The sequence below is a fragment of the Phyllostomus discolor genome, chromosome 3, assembly GCF_004126475.2.
Source record: "Phyllostomus discolor isolate MPI-MPIP mPhyDis1 chromosome 3, mPhyDis1.pri.v3, whole genome shotgun sequence".
Taxonomy (NCBI): domain Eukaryota; kingdom Metazoa; phylum Chordata; class Mammalia; order Chiroptera; family Phyllostomidae; genus Phyllostomus; species Phyllostomus discolor.
This window is the reverse complement of record NC_040905.2, coordinates 130,600,968-130,622,950: the sequence shown is the minus strand read 5'-3', so window position 1 is coordinate 130,622,950 and position 21,983 is coordinate 130,600,968. Positions and strand designations below refer to the sequence as shown.

Below are 21,983 nucleotides of genomic sequence, written 5' to 3'. Positions count from 1 at the left end.
GGCCCAGACCCACTTGCCCACCTGACCACAGATCTTCCACTCAAAGCCTGACTTCCTGAAAGGGGCCCAGCTCTGGCTACTTCCATTTTCTGGTAATATTTACTTGCTCTTTTTCTCTAATTTGCTCAAGGTTGACAAATAGAAACACACATCAAAGCATTTTTCAAAAACAAATTTATGAAAGCGATCTTAAACTGAGAAAGCTGTATCTATAAAATATTATTATTTACAGATTAGAACAAAAGATTCATGGTTGTTCCCTTTTAGTGGTGATACACCCTAATCTAGAAATAGCTGTTTTCCCTCCCCGATCTTCTGTCCCTGGTTAAGATTCTGTATCATAAACACATACAATGGCTAAATTTCCCATCAGTGACCTCACTCCTACCTCAGTAAAAATGTTAGGTCTGACAGCCACATTCCTAGAGGCACAGGAGTCTCCACTCTGAGCAAATGTGCTCCGCAGCCACAAACCCTTGGTACCAGTCCCATAAAGACCTGTTTCTCAGCTCTCCTTGTAAGCAGGGGTCATAGTTCATCTGTCTCATACCCTAGGCCCCTTGTTTAAAGTCCACCCAAAGTAAACCCTAAACAAGTGTTTGAGGAATTTTTAACCGTGTCTCCATTTGGCACCCAAAGGAATGATAACACAATCTGCCTCTCACATGCCCCCATTGGGGAACTGGCCCACAACCCAGGCATGTGCCCTTACTGGAAATCGAACTGGAAATTGAAGTAGAAATTGACCCTTTTGTTTGCAGGCCAGCACTCAATCCACTGAGCCACACCAGCCAGGGGAAGCCAGTTATTTCTTAATTTCTTAACCTTCATCTCCATTATTCCAGGGATTCTGAATTTCCATAAGTGTTTGGAGTAAACTAGTGATCATTCTAGATAAGACTTCAAAAATGCATGCATATACTGTAATGGCTCATTTTATGTATCAACTTGGCTGGGCCACAAGATACCCAGATTTTTGACAAACATGATTCTGTGTGTTTCTATAAGAATGTTTTGGGGTATTTTTTTTTAAGATTTTATGTACTTATTTTTAGAGAGAAGGGAAGGGAGGGAGAGAAAGAGGGAGAGAAACATCAATGTGCGGTTGCCTCTCACATGTTCCCCACTGGGGACCTGGCCCACAATCCAGGTATATGCCCCAACTGGGGCATCGAACCAGTGACCCTTTGGTTCACAGGCTGGCACACAATCCACTGAGCCACACCAGCCAGGGCTCTATGAGAATGTTTTGGATGAACTAAATCAACAGACTGAGTAAAGTGGATTGCCCTCCCTAATGTAGGTGAACCTCACCCAATCAGTTGAAGACCTTAATAAAACAAAAACACTGACTCTCCCCCAAGAAAGAAAATTCTTCCTGCCTGATGGTGGGATAATGGCTTTTCCCTGCCTTCAGACTTAATATTGGCTCTTCCTGGATCTCTAGCCTATAGACCCACTCTAAAGACCCTGGGGCTTATCAGTCTCCATAATCATGGGAGCCAATTCCTTACAACAAATTTCTTTATATATAAATGTACATTCTCTTGGTTCTGTTTATTTGGACAACCTGGACTAATAGACTAATGTTAAAATAGGATTTGGGAGAACACCCACTTCTAAAAGAATTGTCTTGTTGTTAGAGGAGGCCCCACCTGGGCCAGGAGGTAGGGTGATTTCATGGAGACTAAGCAGGAGATGCTCCTATCCCCATCACCTGGGGTTGCCATCAGAGGTGTCTTCTGGAGCCCAGTTTCATCATCTCTGAAGGAGAAATTACAGAGGTTGTCCCACCTCCTCACAGCACTGCTGGGGACCACCAAGTTGAATGCAGGGACGTTCGAGTGTACATGACACTGCACGTGCTCTGCCATATTTTTAACCACTGTGAAGCCAAACCTACAACCTATTCATCAGAAACTTGAGTTCTGTTTGAGCACTGAGGCAGGAGGCCCCACCGAGCCCTACATGATTTGGGGAAAGCAGGGGTACAGAAGGGAGTGTTAAAATCTCCATAACAAATGTTTACATTTTATAAGGTAAGGTTTACTAAAGAACTGGGTGAGTGACATTGCAAGAATGCAGGACTGCAAAGCAAGGGAAGTTAGACATTCAGTGTCTGGGGTTAGAGTTGGGAAAGTGGTTCCTGTCTGATGTGGGTTCCAGGATCCCAAGGCTGTTCTGCTCACCATTCCCACCTTATAGAAATAATCCTGTGTTGGGGACAAATGCCTGTTTGCCCACACACCCTCCCCACAGGACACCTGGAGGTAGGCTCCTCTCCTGCTGAGCAAGTTGTGGGGAGTGATAGACTGAGCAGCAGCTCTCTGCTGGGGAAGCTCAGATGGTCCAAATTGAGACCAGAGGAAAAGGAAATTGGGGGATACATGTCAAGCTCTAGGAGGTAAAGCCTCTTTAGGATTCAACATGACATGGCCCACAGTCCCAAAGTGTGCATACAATGTGTCCATCTCCAAGAGGGATGATCTGTCATTGAGGAGGGCCAGCTCTTCCACACACACACAAACATTAAAAAGTCATGCTTTCATTGCTCTAACCCAAGAGGTGAAAATATCTGTTGCTCCCTCTTTGTGGGAAAACATCAGGGGCCTGGGTTATATGGTATCTCTGCTGAACACCAGGTTAAGGACCAGTTCTTTCTCAACAGAATGAGAACTGTGTTGTGATTTTCACTTTTTTTTAACAGAAAGTCTCTTTTTGGGCAAGTGGCATTAGCAATGTTTAATATTTGCAAAGCAAAAAGCAATAGTATTAAACATATCATTTTTAATCTAGACTGCCAAACAATTAGATTGAGTGATATTTGATAGATAAAGTTTGAATGAAATCTTTGTTTCCTTTTCTTCCTATTCAATAGACAGAAGTAAGGAAAGGCTCCTCGAGGAGCTTTCACTTTTGGAAACAGACATTTAGCTGACACTCCAGAATGGCTCCAAATCTAAAATGGGCAGCATGATAACAATGAACTCTGAACATTTTTCTCAGAAGCCTTGCCCTGTGGGTCTCACATATTCTAATACTGCCAAGGGCATCAGGGACCCAATGACAAAGTGAGGTTTTGCTGCACCCCTGAGCTCTCCCTTCTCCTTTCAATTTCTAGGTATCCTACAGTTTCCTGCAAGAGCCAAGAATCATGGCTAGAAACCCTGGACACCACTAAAGGGTGGTGAAACTTGCCAGATGGACGAGCTGTGCAGCAGCAGCAAGTCCAAGCTGAACCCAGAATCCTAGGGCCAAAGACATCTGATGCACTAAGCAGCCGCCTGCCACACTGAGCAAGAGCAGAGGCTGATGTAAGCCAGAGAGAGGCCTGTGAGATATGAAAAATGACAGCAGGGGAGGCTCACACCCCATTATCTGGGGCTGCCATCAGAGGTGTCTCCTAGAGCCCAATGTCATCATCTCTGAAGGAGAGATCACAGATGTTGCCCCACATTCTCACAGCACTGCTGGGGACTGAGTTGAACACACAGGCATTGAAACTCACAAGAACAGCAGCCACTGGTTCTCTTTCTGGGAGCCTGCTACCCAGGTTTTCCATTACCAGAGATTTGCTTAAATGATATTTATCATATCTTCCTCAAAAACATAATATGTGCTTGCCCTGGCTGGTGTGGCTCAGTGGATTGAGTGCTGGCCTGCGAATCAAAAGGTTGCTGGTTCCATTCCTGGTGCCAGGTGAGTTGGGAGCATGCGAGAGGCAACCAATGTTTCTCTCCCTCTTTTGCTCCCTCTCTTTTCCTCTCTCTAGAAAAAAATAAATAAATGAAATCTTAAAAAAAAGAAAGTATGAGACCATCCTTCCTGACTTTAAAATATATATATACACACATATATGTATGTGTGTGCGTGTGTGTGTATATATATACAAAAAAGAAAGTATGAGACCATCCTTCCTGACTTCAAAATATATATATATACATATATATGTATGTGCGTGTGTGTGTGTGTGTATATATATAACATGTACTCAAAGACAGAGAGGGAGAAGAAAAAGAAGTTATTCTTTATAGGATTAATGTTTCAGCAGTAGTTTATCTTTTAGGATTATTTTCTCTTAAACATGAAAACGAAATAAATAAATAACATAAGCAGGTATTTCTGGTACTATGGCATTTACTATTTTCTAAAAAGAAAAAAATAGCCACTCTTCCATCATCACAAGTTGTCTACTTGAGTGTGTGGTGTGTATGTGTGGTGTGTGGGGGGGAGTGTAGGGTTGTAGGAAGTGTGGTGTGTATGTGTAGTGTGTTATGATGTGCATATATATGTGGTGTGCAGTGTGTATTTGGTATGTGAATGTGTATATGTTTGTGTGGAGTGTGTTTTTATGTTGTACATCATGTGTGGTGTGTGTATATGTATACATTTGTGTTATATGTGTTGTGGGTATGTGCTATGTGCATATATATATATGTTTATGTGTTATGTGTATGATATGGGTGGTGTGTATATATAGTGTGATGTGGTATGATGTGTGTATGTGTGGTATGTGAGTGATCTTTCCAGATCAATTTAACAATTCTGTCTATTAATCTCAAAATAATGTCTTAAATTGTTTTTCAAACCATTTGGATAGTATTTACATGTCAGCCATCCATATTATGAGAGTTTTCAATAATTTTAAGAAAAAAATCAACTCAAAGTTCTACTTCAAGGAATATTTTTTAGTATAGAATTAAAACAAAATGTAATCACTGCCACCATAAAACTTTGAAATAACTTTGCTGATGACCTTTGTTTAGCATGACCTCTGCTTGCGATTACCAAAGGAATGTATGCTAAGAAAAAGAAGACTTAAGACATTTTTATAGACAGTGAAGCAAGTGTCTATAAAAATACCAATTAAGAACAAATTTTAGAGTAAGTGCAGTTTATACATTTATAAATAAATGAATAACTTATACCACCCTAAATATCATCAGATTGACAAATGAAGAAAAATAAATAAATTTTAAAGAGTTTCTATAAAAACAAGGCCTTTGTTCCCAGATAAAAACAATCCAGCACACCCGGAAATAATTCAGTAGTTCTTTGATTGTGAATCTGAAGTGCCATAACCAGTGTTTCTGGGCATAACTGACGGTCTCACCACATGTTAACAGTGCACAGTGAGCACCAGAAGGCACTGCTTTTTCACTTGGGCTTCTGGATTCCTGCCACAGGCACTCAGGTCAGACTTAAATGTAGCCAGTTCTTATCTTGTCTTGAGTCTGTGATGTAATGTGATGTGATGTAAAGAGGAGCCCTTCTCCTGGGGACCCCCAGAACTAATGGCTTACCCACATGCAGCCCACACTGTTCCATGAGGCAGTGTCAAGGCTGAACCTCAAGCCATGCCAGTCTTTAAACAGCTTTTTGCCTCTGCCTGTGACCATCCTTAAAAACTCACCCCCTCCCTAACTGTTCACATCTATCTCTACTCCCTAAACTGCTTGCTCTGTGGACCTATGGATGTGTTTGTGTGGTCTGTATGTGGCGTATGTGGTATGTGGTGAGCAGGGAGGGGGGAGGTGTTGAAAATGAATATTGCCTTTGAAACCTGCCAAAGACCACACAGAAAAATTGTGCACCTGAAATCTGTATAATTTTGTTAACCAGTGCCACCCAATAAATTCGATAAAGAGGAAAAAAAAAAAGAAAGAAACCTGCCAAAGACCAGCAACAGCCCCCACAAGCCCTTAGGGTCCTAGCTAGCTTGGATTCTCAGGCAATAGATTTGAAGGTGGGCAGCAGCATGGTCAATACTTTGCATTTCTATCAGCCTTTCAGTTCCAAATTTAAAATAGTTCCAACATGGAATCATAATTGAAATATTCACTGTTCTTTGTTGCTGGATTTTCCTTCTAAGTCTATCAAGAACATATTTTCTTGTTTTTTCCCTTCCATATCACCAAAAAAAAAAAAGCCAAATGTCAGTTGTGGTGAAGGGGTACAGAGGTATTACAATGAGGCCCTCAAACATCAATACAAACCTGGAGGCTGTGTGTGTCCAGCCTTCTTCATATGCATAACCCAACACTGTCATCAGCCACAGACTCAAGTGATGGCATGAAAGACAGCAAACATGCTCTGAACTTTGAATTCTCCTGCTGCTCAGGAATTGCATCCATTTTAAAACTGTATATCCCTCATTAATTTAAATTACAACTTGCTGTTAAAAGAGCTTGATGTTGCTAAAAGATCAAAACCCACCAGACTTCCATTTATAGTTTCCATTTTCATGTAACTGAATTGAGTTGAAATGTTTTTGAATAATAAATCTGTTTAATATCCTAATATTGTCTGTAGGCAGATATTTCTATGAGGAGTGAAATCTATACTTACACAACACATGCATTTTCCATAAAACTGAAAACCATTTGGTGGTTTCCTTAACTTAAAAATAAATTTAAATCAAAGAGAATAATAATAATAACCTCTTTCCCTAACCTTAAGCATTTAGATTTTACAACTGATGTACAGTGATATTAAAAGATGGCCCCTTACAAACTATTTACAAATCAGCAAAAGGACCAAATTAAGACTTTTCAGTTTTGTGATTATTCAAGAAAATATGTTCATGGTTTTAAACTCAACATGGGCAATGTGGAAATGTACACCAACAGAGGGCCACATGATCATGTAAATCAAACACGTGCATGAGAAATTGTCCTTTAGCATCTGGTCTTCACTGTATAATTTCAAACTTCTCCAGGGCAACCTGAGCTTACATTCACATGACTTCACTGTTCATCACTGAGGGACCAGATGACTGCACAGGGCACAATCTAACCAAGCTACACACCACAGGTCACTGCAATCTTTTAAATGAGTCACAACAAAGTGACCCTAAGCTGCAGAAGGCTCTATGCAGACCCAGCTTTTCGACTATTTAAGTAGCTGCTGCTGGCACGTAACAACCTTACACCAACAATGGACCAGCAGGGTCCAATCACTAAAATCTTTGTTTCAGTGATTCATTATTACTCAGCCACAACTGACCTTTAGAACTGGATGTCTGCCTTCAGTCTTCATAAAGCAATGGCAAAGCACTTCAGCCAAGTTGAACGATTTTTTTTAATGAAAACTTTAAAGGCAAAAGTTTAAGAAGTTTCCATCCATTTGAAAACTACCCTCTTAGTTCATCATGGCAGGTATTGAAAGCTTCACCAAGGTTGATTTATCTATTTTAAATATAGTCTTTTTTTTTGAGATAGCAATTATACTAACACACTAGAAGTGATATATTCTGGTGCCACTGCTTAACCTCAAAGTTGTCAGGGTTTTTTGTTTGGCTTTGTTTGTTTGTTTGTTTGCTTGTTTGTTTTTGGCTCTTGGTTATATATTTTAAAGAAGAAATATAAAAAGAATATTCATTTCATTTTATAACAATTTTAACTAGATGTGCCTATTTTGTGCTGATCTACATCACTTTTGTAAACTATATTAATCAAGTTTCAAGATAAGACAAAGATAAATTAAAAAGCAGGCTTTGAGCCCCATTTTTAACACTGATGATCACATTCTTTTGTCTGTACTTTTTAGATAGTTAAAGATAATCCACAAAAACTGTTTCTTTTATTATTTTGGTTCCAAAATTACCAAGGTAGAACATTTTACCTGAGGATGTGATCTGCTGAATTTTTCAACTGGGTCTATAGTCAGTATGTACAGTGCAGGTGTCCTGCAGTTTTCTCAATTGACAATAGATTTGTGTCTCATTTCTTTTTAAACAAAAAGTCATGCCTTGGAGTGACCAGACTGAAATAATGCATCTCTAACCCATCTCCCTGGTCTGGAGGAGATCTGCCCTGCCAGCACCATGATAGCCTCCTGGTTCCTGAAGGCAGGACAGAAGAATGGAGCAGGGCCCTTAGTGGTTCTCAGTATATGTTACTTAAATATCACAAAATATTTGCATAAGGGAGGAATGTTATAGAGCACATCAGGCATAATTTTATAATTCTTTGTGTTGGAAGAAAAATCTCCTTTCCAGTCTATGACTCCAGATGCCACCAGCTCAGCCCTCTTCATTTGTTTAACTAGGAGACTGTGGGTGGAGGGCCTGTCCCAAATTCTCCTCCTGCTGCTGTAAACCAAAACCTTTAGGTATGGAATGAAAGGCAGACACCAAAGAAGGGTTTTCAGGGACATATACAAAGAAAACATGTACAAAACCAAAGGGGGGTAGGATCAAGGGTGGGAAGTGGGGATGGCTGGAGGGGATGATAGGTGGGGGGAAATGGAGACAACTGTACTTGAACAATAATTTTATAAATGGGGGAGGGGGAGGAGAAAACCTTGCTTCCTAAGAAAGTACAGTCTGTCTTACATAAAACAAGATAGCATGTGTCCTGCGACGACCAGGAGCTGGAAATTCTTGCTGTGGGGAAATGAAACCACCCACCCTGCTGCCTGGGGCAAACACAGCAGAAGTACTGGCACCACCTGCATTTTGCATCACAGGGTCTGTCCAGTTCTTGCAAGTGTGTTCACTGTGTCCTAGGTAGGCCTGATGCACAGTTGGCAGGTATAGGGGCCAATGCCAGACAGGCACTGGCCAAACACATGCCAAAGCCAGGCGGCGAAGACATGCCAAAGAAATGGGGCCACAGGAAACCAGGACAGAGTGAGATCACCGTTTTTAAATCTTCTCCCAACAGATTCACAAAGGTCGCCTTTGTGGTGCCCTATCCCCGCTGCCAGGCGAGGTGGCTGCAAAGGGGAGCGCACCTCCTGGCCTGTGGAGCGACCCTCCCATAGCAGGCGAGCCTGCACCCAAGCTTCCCCACCCTGCTGCCCGGGTCGCACCCACCTTGACAACGTAGGTGACCCCGGCCCCCAGCACCTGGTCGCTGGCGGGGCCTGTGCGGGATGGCTGCTCCTCACCCAGCCGGCCCTTCCTGGCAGCGCGCATGGCCGGGGCACCGAGGCCGGGGGGCGCACTGCTGTCCTGGGCGGCCAGGCTGGGTGCGCTGCAGCTGCCGGAGAGCCGTGTGCCTGCCCGCTCCTTGGCCACGGACAGGCCGCGGAGACCCGAGCTGGAGAGTTTTAGGTGGGACACCTTGTGGAGCAGGTGACCCAGGCTGCCCGAGCCATCCTCGGGAGCCTTTCGCAGCGTGTCTCCGGACACTAGGTAAGGGGCCGCCGCAGGGGCTGCGCGCGCTGCGGAGACCTTGCCGCCGCGGTTCACGGACAGGTTGTGCAGAAGGTCATCAACCGATGTCACCGAGTCATTCCTGAAGCGGTTGTACTTGGTGCGTGGAAGCATGCCCCTCCGTGGGCTCGCCGCATCCACCCGGGAGCTGCAGGTGAGGGCGCGGGAACAGGATGCTGTGCATAGCAGGCGAGCCGGGGTCCCCGGGCAGATTCAGCAGCCCAGACAGCGGCCACCAGGCTGGGGGAGCGAGCGGGGGCGCCAGTCTCCCACCGCTAACACCCGGAGCTGCCGTGGCCGCGCAGTCGGGGCCGCGGAAGCGGCTGCCGAGAACAGCAGGCTTGCTTAGCAAAAGTCATAGTTACCTCTGCTGAGCGCCCAGCCGCTGCTTAGGGCTGCTCACAGCAAAAGCATGACTCACTCTGAGAGGAGACCCTTCTCAACAAAGGCTCGGTGAGCGCAGCAAATCACTTCCTGTAGCAAAAAAAAAAAAAAAAGGGGGGGGGACAAAACCACATACACCATACACCATACACCCACTAACAGCACACTAGAGCCAATCAATTCTCAATTTTCTTTTTTTTCTGCCTTCCCAGATATTTCCTCCCAACCTTTGCTTTTTCACCTCTTGCGCCAGAGAAATCCAATTTCTTCAGATGACCAGAGGAACTTCCTGAAACCCATTATTCTATGCTAGGGTTTTCTCTTCCTCGTCAGCCCATCTGTGTGAGCCTGTAAGTATCTGACAACAATGCATTAAAATGTGATGAAGGCTTTTTAAGAATAAGACCTCCAATGGATCCTCATGAATTCTGATTTGGAAAGCAAACAGGGATTGTTAAATGGCAAAAAAAAAAAAAAAAAGGAAAGAAAAAAGGAAGAAAGGAAGGAAGGAGGAGGGGAGGAGGAGGGAATATTCACTCCCAGGTGAACATAAAATACCAGTTTCCTGGTTTTTCTTTTCTTTTTTTTAAAGATTTTATTTATTTATTTTTAGAGAGAGAAGGGAGGGAGGGAGGGAGGGAGAGAGAGAGAGAGAGAGAGAATCAATGTGCGGTTGCTGGGGGTTATGGCCTGCAACCCAGGAATGTACCCTGGCTGGGAATTGAACCTGGGACACTTTGGTTCCCAGCCCACTCTCAGTCCACTGAGCTACGCCAGCCAGGGCTCTTTTTTTTCTTTTTGAATCAACAAAGCAGCCATGACAAGTGTCTTTGTGGCAATGCAGTTTCTCAAAAAACCCCAAACAAATCCTATATATGGACTTCTGCACAGAACCAGTTAGGGTCTCCCCCTGATAATTTACAGCAGTCTTTCTTAGCCAGAGGTAAGTTGAAAACCTACTTCCAAAAAAGAAAGAAGAACGGCAACAGGATCCAGAAATCCATTCCAAAACAGGGGCTGTGCTTGAAGCTTTATTCCAACTGAATGTGTTCAAGCTCTGAAAAAAATGCCTAAGAAACGTTACAAAAATCTGTCAATGTCCCTTCAGTTACTTCTTGCAGACCTACAGTGAAGAGGGTGGGGTAAATGCAGCTGCTCTCATTGCACATCAAATCTTCAGGGAAAAAAAAAATGCTTTCTTTTCAGGAGTCAAACGGGCTGCCAGAGAGCTCCTTCCTCCCAGAACAGGGCATTGGCAGCCCTCAGAAGGTCTGAAAGGCCCAGGCCCACGACCTTTGTCACCATGGGCTATCTACAGTCTTCATCATGCACTGAGATAGCTGGCCTATACAAAAACTTGCTCTCTGTCCAAGTTTCCAGCTACCTCTGTGCAAGCAAATGAATTTACCTCTAACTCATTATTAGGTCACCCTGAGTCTTCTGACACCCACGACTAGACATGTGACACATGAGGCACCAAGCCTTGAAGAGGTGTATGGAGCAGCTGTAATCAGTGTCACTCAGAGAGGGCCAGCTGCTGGATGCAAGATCACAGGGGAACAGTGGCTACCAGCCCAAGACGCAGGCCCAGGAGGGCAGTCTCCCTGCTCTCATCTTTTCCCTTCCCCTCGCTTGCATAGCAACAGCAAGTGCACACTCTGTAGATGATTGGGATGGATATCAAAGCCCCCTGAAATCTAAAGTGAAAATGCCCTAACATTTCCACACTGGGATCTTCAGACAAAAACAGCAAAATATGAATGAAATGCTGTTTGTGTGAATGAAAGGGCTAGCGAAGGAGCCAGCGTTTCTGTGAATGAAACAGGGCCTTGCAGCCAGCGCCAGGCAATCCCCTGGTTCCAGTGGCCACAGCCAATGAGCAGCCACAGCGATGACTCATTCAACAAAGGCTTGCTCAATAGTGGAAGGTTCCATTTCAATCAAAGGCGGGATCTTTCATCCAACGGCAATGGGGTGAGGAGGGTGAAGAAGAAGAAAAAGAGGAAAGCCAGTCTGATTACAAAGATGTAGGGAGAAAGGGACCGCGATTTGAAGAGAGAAAAAACTAGCTTTTCGACGAAAATAAAAAATCACGGGTCAGACACGGTGTGAACAGGACTGCCCTCCTGGAAGTGAGTTGTGCCCCCAGACTTTCATTCAACCATTCATTTTCATCAGAGAGCAACCATGAATGTATCATTTGGTTCAGCATTCATTATGAATGTACAGTGAAGGCACATTCAAAACCTAGGCACCTCGCCCTGGATTCTTTTTGTGAAAGGAATATAGAACATGCCTGCACGTCTGAGTCTCCAAGAAGAAAAAAAATCCAAAGCTACATCATTAACCCTTTAACCAACAGGAGATTTATATTATTGGGATGAGGCAAATGGAAATAATTGGCCATTTTTAAATATAAATAGCAATATAAATTTACTACATGTAAGAAGATATATCATCAAATCAGATGATTAATAGTACAATATAGTTCGGGGAAACCTCTCTTATCAAGAAGATGGTATCAGCAATTTGCAGCATTGAAGAAAAGCAGACAGAAACCCCAAAGGCAGCTCAACACCAAAACAGTAGCTGACAACCCAGCCCAGAGGCCCACACCCCTCTCTCCCAGGACAGTCCTGCTTATTTTAGACACTATCCCTAAAGCCCGAGCATCTGGTTTATCAGCCTGTGACAATGCAGAGATGGATGATAGTGACATTTTCAAAGTCTGGCAACACAAAGAAAACAGAAAAAAGGAAACCATTATAAAGTCAGCCTTGAGATCAAGAAAGCCAGGAAGCCTAGGCCATTTACAGTGGGCTTTCCAGACTACGGCAGTTTTTCTTTTTAAATCTATTAATTTAAAAGTGTATTGGTTTTCTATCACTATCTTAACCACAAAGTCAGTGTTTAAAATGACACAAATGTATTACCTCCCAGTGCTCTAGGTCAGAGGTACAACATGGGTCACAGGAGATAAAGTTCAGGGGTAAGTAGGGCTACATACTTCTGGACAATCCCCACCACCTGGCCTTTTCCCCCTTCTAGAGGCCACTGGAGCATGCCTGTGGATGAGCCATGAGCTGAGTCCTGGGGAAGGTGCTTTTCCTCCTAGAAGGTTTCATTCTAGCAAGACAAGCAGAAAATCTAAAATTGTCATTACAATGCTATGTGAATGTTTTAATGTGTATTGCAATACAAAAACTATCCAGAGGTGAGAGTGCTGAGCTTAGCCTGAAGATGTCAGGGGTGACTTCAGCAGAGTTTTGAGGAATTGCTAGTATCTTCCAGGCCAAGGAGGGGGAACCTCAGGAGGAGATGCTATGTTGGGAATCGCTCAAGGCTCAGTGTTTCCCCAAATCTCGCATAGATTGTTGGTTTAGAGGAAATATTGTGAGGCCAAGCCACTAAAAGACTGGCCAGGAAAAGTCCAAGAATGATGCCTAACTCCGTTGAGATGCACAGGGAGACCTGCAAGGGCTTGAGAATGTGATGCTGTCAGGTTTGCATTTTATGCTGGATATCTTGATGGTGATATGGAACAGCTGTGGGGAATTCAGGGGGTAGTGGTTAACAGTACAAGTAAAAAATGATGAGATCTTGAAAGAAGGCAAGAGCAGAGGAATGGAAAGGAGGGGATGGGTTCAAGATACAGTGAGATGGTAAAATGATCTGATGATATGGGTGAGGGAAAGTGGGAAGGCTGGCTTGTCTAGAGACAGAGCTGAGATAGAGTTTAGTGTGCAAGATGCTTTTTAAGAACCAATTTCCATGGAAGGTTGGAGGAGGCCACAGGGTGGGGCATAAAAAGAAATGTGGCTATGTGAAGCTACACATGCCCCAGCCTGGTGGGGGTCCCCTGTAACCCCTTGGGCCTATAGACCCCCTTGCTCCCTCATTCCACTCCTCACTTGCTCAGCTGTCCCAGGATCAGGGCCTCCAGCCAAGTGGTCTCTGCCTGAGCCCCTAAAGGAGTGGACAGTGGAGACCACCAGCACACTGTTCCCTGGGAGTGGTGCAGGTGGCCTGCTGTGGAATCTGGGCAGAACACTCTTCATCTCTTGGGAAATGAAGAGTGAAGGCCATGTTTCTGACTTGGACAGTGAGGCTGAGTGAATTCCATCTGTTAGGATGAAAAATATAGGCAGCCTGAGGGAGGGTGAAGAGCGGGTTTTGAATGCCTGTGAGTCCTGGGTGATTTCATGGAGATGTCGGTGCTAAAGAGGAGTCAGAACTACAGGTTGAAACTTGAAGGTTGTTGGCATGCAGGTGAAGTTGAGCTCTTCAGTGACTAATGCAAACTTAAAAAGGAAGATTAATAAGAAGGAATTTGTGGAAACACCAAACTTTCCAGGTGGAAGCTGAGAAAAAATGGGCAGTATGATAGAATACATATGGAAACCTCATCTGATGGGTGCTGTGTTTCTGTTCTGTTTGTGCTGCCATAACAGAAACATCACAGACTGAGGCAGCTTTAAAGGCAAACATTTATTTCTCACAGTTCTAGAGGCTGGAAAATCACGATCAATGTTCCAGCAGATTGGGGTCTAGTATGAACCCACTTCCTGGTTCACAGACATTGTCTTCAACCTGTGTTCTCACATTGCAGAAAGGCAAGGAAGTCCTCTGATATCTCTTTTATAAGGCACTGATTCTACCTTCATGACCTACTCAATTCCCAAAGGCCCATTGCCAAATGAGGTGAAGTTTCAGCCTATGAGTGTTGGACAGCCACAAATACTGGTTTCAGGAGAAAATCAGTGATGGTTAACAAGAGGAGCAGTGGCAATTGTAACTACTTTCTTTGAGCATCCCTATGTGCCAACCAATGTCAACTCCTTTAGATTTTAAGACCTATGAGATAGAGTTTACATCCTATTCTGAAAAGGAAGAAATTGAGGATCAGAAGGGTTACAAAACATGCCAGGACCACCCTGTATTAGAAGCTGGCCAGGCCATCTGACTTACAGCCTCACCTGATTCAGAGAGCTTGAGTAAGTGCATGGTGAGAATCACTGCTGGATGTGGTGATTACCCATCACTGGGCACAAAAGACTGAATGAGACAAAAGGGAAGACAGAGGGCAAGAAATGGAAGTACAGCAGAGTATAACACAGGTGATGGAAGAGTTAGGGCTGTGTTTAGAGTAAGTGCATAGAATAGAATGGGAGAAATGGAGATTCAGGAAGGAGGAATTGAGGGTCGAGTATTGCTGGAGCTACTTCTCCAGAGCAATGGTGAGAAGAGAGGGGAATGAGGGATCAGATCCTTTGGGGTTGAGTAGAAAACAGGTGGTTCCAAGGAAGAGGACTTAATGAGATGGCATTAAGGAAGTCCAAAGGATGGTGGCCCACCAAGCATTTCTAAGAACATTAAATCCCACATTTAGGGCTGAAGGAAAAGAGCGACAATTGAATTTCTTCAGCCAATGGAATTCCAGCTGGAATTTTGGAGGGGAGGCTACCAGAAGTAGCCAACGTGGAAACAATGATGAAGAGGGAACAAGGAAAAAATATCCCATTCTCTCTCTCTCCCTACTCCTTGATATCCTATTGGTGTCTCCCACTGTTCAAACCTAGGAAGCCAGAGGTCCAGGAGCCTGGTGATTGAGAGCAAGGGGGCAGGCTGGGTATGGTGAGGGAGCTGGGTTGGACCACAGCAGGTACAGTGAGTGTGTCTGCAGATAAATCTGTTTGTGGACATGGTAAAAAGCCAAAATATTTTTATGCCTGGTTTGAATGTTAACCTAACTTTTTCTGTAAAATAAGAGGCAAGGCTGTACTTAAAGAGTGAGAGTGGCCTATTGAAGTAAGGAATTGGAGCTGAAGGTGTACATTTAGAATGACCACTGAGGGGAACAAAAGATACTGCTGACAAGTGAGGAAGAGGAAGAGCACCACTCCACAGCATTATGAACCCACCATGACTTCTGGTGTCCCTGAAGGCAGAGGTATGATTCTCTCTAAGAGTGTTCATCTGTCTGCATATGATCTAGAAGAAAATAAATTGTTAGGTTCATTCAGGGCTGCAAGCAGGAGAGAGAGGAAGAAGAGAAGGCAGGAAAACAGGAGTGGGTGATGGACTGTGGGTAGAGGAAAGACAGAGATGGAAGTGGCCCCTGAAGGAGGATCAAAAAAGACACCATGGTCTTGAGGTCCTAGGGAAGTTGTGGCCTGAATCCTTGGGGATGGACACTTGAGGGATGTCGAGGGAGAAGAAGGTCCCTGATGGTACCACAGAAGCATAGATGGGGAGGAGGAGCAACCTCACCAGAGGGTTGGGGTGAGATTGGGGTCATCCTGGGAGGAGGTTGGAAGTGAAAGGGAGTTCATTTCACAGGACACTGTGTGAAGCGGTAGGATGTGTGGGCACTGGAAGAAGAGAGAATGAGAGCACAGAATGCTGGGAAGGGAAGAAATGTGAGCCACACAAAGAGCTAACCGTGGAGGCAATGGAGGGCACCAGATCTGGGGGAGGGTCCCAAGACCAAGGTGGCAGACATTCTCTCTGTAGAGGCCCTCAGATATTTATCACCTACCTCTTGAATGTAGAAATGTTTGTGGTGTAAGAATATACTGTAACAGGACACCCAATGGTGGGAAACCTGGGGACTGAAAACTATGCATGGGCCCACTGGTTCAGAACCAGGGACAGCTCCTGTTGATTGTTATGAGGCTCCTACACTCAAGAGGCAAACCTGGAGACCCGCCAGCCCCAAAAAAAGCTTCCTGGGCCCAGGCGCCTCTCCACAGGTGCTATGTTTCTAAGACTCAATAATTGTAATTCTATTCGGGCAACTCAGCTCTGAATGTCCACATGAGAGATAGGTGAGACCCACTCATTCTGTGTCCTCTGCAGGGCTCTGATCCCTTCATGTTGGTCAATCCAATCTTCAGAACCCTATCCTACAGGTACTATTATTATGCCACTTTACCGATCAGCACACTGGGATGGCAGAGGTTTAGTGATTTTCCAAGGTGACCCAACCTCAGATGGCAGAGCAAGGATTCACACCACAGCTGGCCTGACTCCAGCACTCCACAAAAACAATCACACTAAAAGGTATTCTGATTCTAGCCCTACCACTGATAACACAACTCCTACCGCCACTTGACACCATTGCCATGGCTAACAGAGGACAGACTCCGCATGAGCATCACTGATTGTACACACATATGAGTAACGGGGACAAAGTGACCTCTGGGCCAGGAATTGGCTCTTTGGCCTCAGTGGGGAAGATGGAGAAAAGAAGGAAAGACTTTAATCCACACTGACAACAGACACTCTGGAAAGCAAATAGTACTTGGAAAACAGTTCTCCTTTCAATAAGAGAATTCCCAGGGGACAAACCTCAGAAAAATGGAGACAACCACAAGGATTTGCACTCTAAGGAATTAACTATTAATTGAAATAGTTGTTCAATTAAAATGTATAAAATTGTATTTCCTGAAGAATTCATTCATTTAGAAAAATGTAGTGAATTCTGTATTCCTGTCAATTCCTTGACCGTATGCATGTCTACTTTTGTGTAGAAACAATTTTGTGTTCCCCATTTTTCCTCTAAAGGATATATTTTTAGAGACATTTCATTTTATAATATAATATCCACAAATATGTTTTGTGGCTGACTAATATTCCATGAAGTCAAAATATAATATTTCCAAAATATAATTCCCTTAGGCAAATCTACTGAGATAGAGAACATATAGTTGGATACCTGGGGCTGAGGCTGGAGGAAGTGGTGGGGGGAAAGGATGAACTGTAAATGGGCTCAAGGAAACTTTTGGGGGTGATGGGAATATTTTCAAACTGGATGGTTGTACAATCCTATAAATTTACTAAAAAGCATTGAATTAAAAAAGTTGTGCACTGAAAACTATTGAATTATTAAGTGGGTAGATTTTATGGTATGTATATTATGCCAGAAAAATGTTTGGAAATTGTCTTTCATAATAACTAGAAACTAAGGCATCATCTTGTGTAAAACTATTTCAATTCTGATTCTCCCAGTGATATTACAGGCTAGGCCTTAAAATCATTTGTTCCTCATACAAGATACTAAATGAAGTCAGCAAGACTATTTAGGGTGAGATGAGGTGAGTTGGGAGGGAGATATCTAGCAAAAGAGAGAATTATTGCCAGTTCCAAAAATGGGGTGTGTACACTGAGTTTTCTCTAAAAGAGTTGGACCTAAGACATTCAAGTCTGCAGTTAGAAGCCTTTCCAATTGAATGTGACTCCAAGGCTGGAATTAAGATGAAATAAGTGCGGGGAGAGAAACTCATGGATTGGCGGAGAAACACAGCAAGGGGCCTAGGTTACTGAAACATTTATGAAAACAGGACATCAAAAATTACAGCAGACATTGAAAAAACAGACAGCAAGGAAACTGCTTCAGGACAATAGGGACCCAAGGATCAGTGTGGGAACCAGGGGGGTTGCAGCCTTCAGGCCCGGTGCTGCCAGGTCCACCTCAGGGCACCCGGGAGAGCAGAGTCACTGCTCCCACACTGCACAGGACAATGGGGGTTGAGCAACACCAGGAGAGACCTTGTCGCTTGAAGACACAGAGAGGGGAGTTAGACTGGGAGACAGTCTCCCAGGGGCTGCAGGCAGCACGCATAGCCCTGGGAGGCGTGAGTGCCCCCACCTTGCGTGACCAGGGGCGACCTGGATGTGTGCCCACACCCCCACCCCAGTGGGAGTGTGGATCTGTGGAAAACCCAGGCCTCGCAGCCCTGAACAAGGAAAGTGCGCAGGGGTTCATGGGTTTCTGGAGCCTGCAGTGGTGAACTCAGGGAAGCACTTGCCCCTTCAGGATTCCCGTCTCTCACACGGTGAACCTGCAAGGAACGCCAGGCTTCAGGGGTTCCTGGAGCTCCCAGCAAGGAAACTGGTGGAAGTGTACGCCTCTTCACAATCCCCAGAGCTTGCACCATGAATCCAGAAAAGACACACCTGCTTCCCGAGAACCTAGAGCGCGCTGCTGTGAAATTTGGGGGAAGGGCGCATCTCCTTGCGATCCCGGAGCTTGCACCCTGAACCCAGAAAAGACGCAAGAACTCTGCAGGGCCCCAGAGCCCTGGAGACTGCAGCTGTGAGCTCTGGAGAGCATGCTCAGGAGAGCCCAGTGTCCTGCATAGGGACATCGGGTTGGCTCTGGGGAGAGCGCCCTGCTGGTGCTCAGTCAGTACCAGAGAGACAGACTGAGTTTTGACTAGGAAGGGTGATAAGCATTCGAAATGCCCCTCAGCCTGCTGAAGCCAGCAAGACGGGAAAAACTAGTCTGGCCAGTTAGAAACCAACAAGAGGTGTTTTGGGGTTTGTTTGTTTTTTTTTGCTTTTTTTTTTTTTGGCTGTTGTTGTTGGTTGGTTGTTGGATTTTATCTTGTTTTTTAAGTGACTTTTTATTTTTTAATTCTTATCATTTTTATATCTCTCAATTCCTTATGTTTCTCTTACTTTCATCCTAGTATTATTCCTTCTACTCCAAATTTATCTCTCCTGCATTCCATCTTCTGCTTTTTTTCCCTTTTTCTTTCTGAGCTTGCAAGTTACTGCAAATTTGTATTATCTTTTTCTCACCTTTCTGAGATTTTTTATTTTAATACTATTTTGGCATTCTTTTTCTTTCTGTATAATCTTCTTTGCTTGGCTGGTTATACTATCATTTGATAGGTTCCCCCTGATATCTCAGTCACAGTGTGTTGATAATTTACTATCTTCATTTGTGTTCCATTACTACACCTCTCAAGGTTCTATACTCCTTATTCTTGTTATCTAGATCTCATAGATTCTGCCACACGATTGTTGCTTTAATATTACTGTAAATAAGACCTAGTTCATACAAGTGTAAATACTACTCAACACCCCTCCCTGATCTCAGCCCACTTTGCAATTTTCTGAACTATATTATTGTGGGGGTTGTCTTTATTCTTTTACACACTACTCCTATTTACTAATCTTAATTCCCACCCTACCTCAGAATCTGACCTCCCACAGCCTCACAGCTTTCTAGATTCAACTAATAATCCTTTTGTCCACAATAAGAGTCTTATCTTCTGTTCATCCTTTCTGAAATGTGGCTAGTGGGGTGAAAGATCACGGTTAACACTGTAAGTAGTAAAAGGATATCCCATCTCTTCTCTACTGGCTGCTATTTTAAATATCATAGAATACTGTCTTGCTGTCTTAAACCATTTTTCCTTACTCCACTAACTAATCACAAAAAAGAGTGGGGGAAACTGTGAACACCAGGATACACGAGGGAGACTGCACCACTGAATCTCACAGGTGTTCTAACACAGAAGTTCACACCATAATCACAGGGAACAAGAACAGATCAATTTAAGAAACAGAGGCTAACAACAACAGTCTCACGAACAATGGGAAGACAAAGAAACAATCCCCAAATGAAGGGAAAGGAGGAAGCCTCAGAAAAAATGCTAAATGAAATAGAGGCAACTCAACTATCAGATATGGAGTTCCAAATAATGATTATCAGGAAGCTCAATAAACTCACAATGAGCTACCAGAAACTACAGGGAAGCTACTGTGGCAGGAAAAGAAAACTCCAAAAGTTTCTTATGCTCTGTAACTGTAACACTTGCAAAATTTCACACAGGACTGTAAAGGCAGACAAGTCGTAACCAAAGCAACCGCCAGTTACTCAAGATCGTACACAGACTCCCATGATAAGCTCCTGTGCTCTGTAGCTTCTGCAAATTCCTCCTGCGTTTTCCCTGTGTCTCCCATATAAGGTAGCTGGACCTAACTTGCGCATTCAGCTTCCGTAACCTTGCTTCACCACGTAGGTAGGGAGCCCGGGACTATTTAAACCCTGGGAGAGTGAGGATCGGTGCTCAGAGGATTTGGATGTTAACCACCCCCTCTGGGCCCCCGGGTAATAAAGTTTGTGCTTCGTTATCTCCCCGCGTGTGGGTGGATTTTCCACAACATTTTGGTGCATGGGCCGGGAAATCCTCACGCGAGCAGGTATTTTGCCTCCGGTGAAGGTGACCAAGGGAGTCGGTGGGGGAGCCCTGCTGCAGGGGAGGAGCAGGTGCCCTGGTGATTCCAGGCTTCCCGGGGCAGAGACTCCTGTGCCGCATCCCCGACCGCTGTAACACCCGGGCAGAGGGGAGAGACGAACCACGAACTGTTGGAGGCGCCAATCAGGTATCGGAATGTGCCCTAGGGACCTGACCCGAGAATCTGAGAGGGACTGATCACCCCTCGACCGGAAAATTCAGGGGCTGGGCTTAGACCCAGACCGTCGGGCTCCTTCTCGGGGGAGGGACAGCTAACTTCTGTGTGGCTGTCTGTGCGGCTGTGTGTGTGAATGTGTTTGTGACTCCACGAGCCAGCCAGGCTCACGGAGTCTGATTGGGCCCCCCACCTGCGGCGGGTGTGTGAAAGATCCCCTTTTTCCTTTGTTTGTCTGCGTCAGTTGGGAGAATTCATCATGGGTTGGGGGGGTTTCTGCCACAGTACTATATTGCATGTATGTGGGTGCGCCGCCATTTTGGGTAAAATGGAAGATGAGCCACGTGAGTGCCCCCCCCCCAGGGTGGAGGTGCATGGTTGTCGTCATCTTGGATAATGGGTCATGTGAGATCCCCTCTATCTTGGAACTGGGCAAGGTGCCAGGCTCAGGGCTCTCTCCAGACTGCATCAGTCTGGTTCTCTGTGTAACTGGTTCTGATAAGAATGGCTCTGAAGGACATGTACTGAAGTTTAAAGAAAACATCTGGTCTGTAGGGTGTTTGCAGGGTCTGAGCTTCAGAAAACTGCAGCGTGCAGTGCCAGGGACTTTCGGCTGTCCTTCCCAGAGTGAGAAAGAAACCAGGATTAAAAGAATAATGATTAAATCTGAATAAGTAAAATTATGTATGAAGAATGTAAAGTTTTAAACCTGGAGTAAAGGAAACCTCAACTATTTGTTTTCTGGTTTTGTGGGAAAAGAGCAGTGTTGTTTCTGATCAAAACCCCTCTGTACTTAAAATCTGTTTAACGTTGCCTGTAACCAGTTGGGGAAGATGCCTTTGCCACTCGGGACCCAGGAAGGGTCATTTGGGGCTGATAGGCGCTTCAGCCAAAGGCAAAGCAGCATGTCTCTGCCAAAAGACTGGGCCTGAAGGAGCATGTCTCTATGTGAGAGAATGCCCCTACCTGTGTACTGTTCTGGAAACTCTGTGTTTTGGGTTTTGCTCTGCATCTGCTCTGAAAAGGAAGTAAAGGATTCCAGGGAAGGTTAAAACTTCACACTCTGTAGAAAAGTAAATAATATATATATATATATATATATATATATATATATATATATATATATATATAAATGAGGAAGGTCTGTGGGAAACTGTAAAGATAAATGGAAAAGTAAGAGTTTTGGAATTATGTGATGTTAGTTAATAATAAAAGGTATAAGGCATGGAAATAC

General features: G+C 44.4%; 1 protein-coding gene across 1 annotated transcript in view; it reads right to left on the bottom strand.

The window, feature by feature from the left end:
• The window catches only part of SHC3 (SHC adaptor protein 3), a 225,266-nt gene extending 215,673 nt beyond the window's left edge, over window positions 1-9,593 (bottom strand). Inside the window, exon 1 of the mRNA XM_028531456.2 lies at window positions 8,819-9,593. Within this exon, the coding sequence (XP_028387257.1) occupies window positions 8,819-9,274 (456 nt within the window). The 5' untranslated portion in view covers window positions 9,275-9,593. The remainder of the gene's footprint in view (window positions 1-8,818) is intronic.
• Between the last annotated feature and the right edge of the window lie 12,390 nt (window positions 9,594-21,983).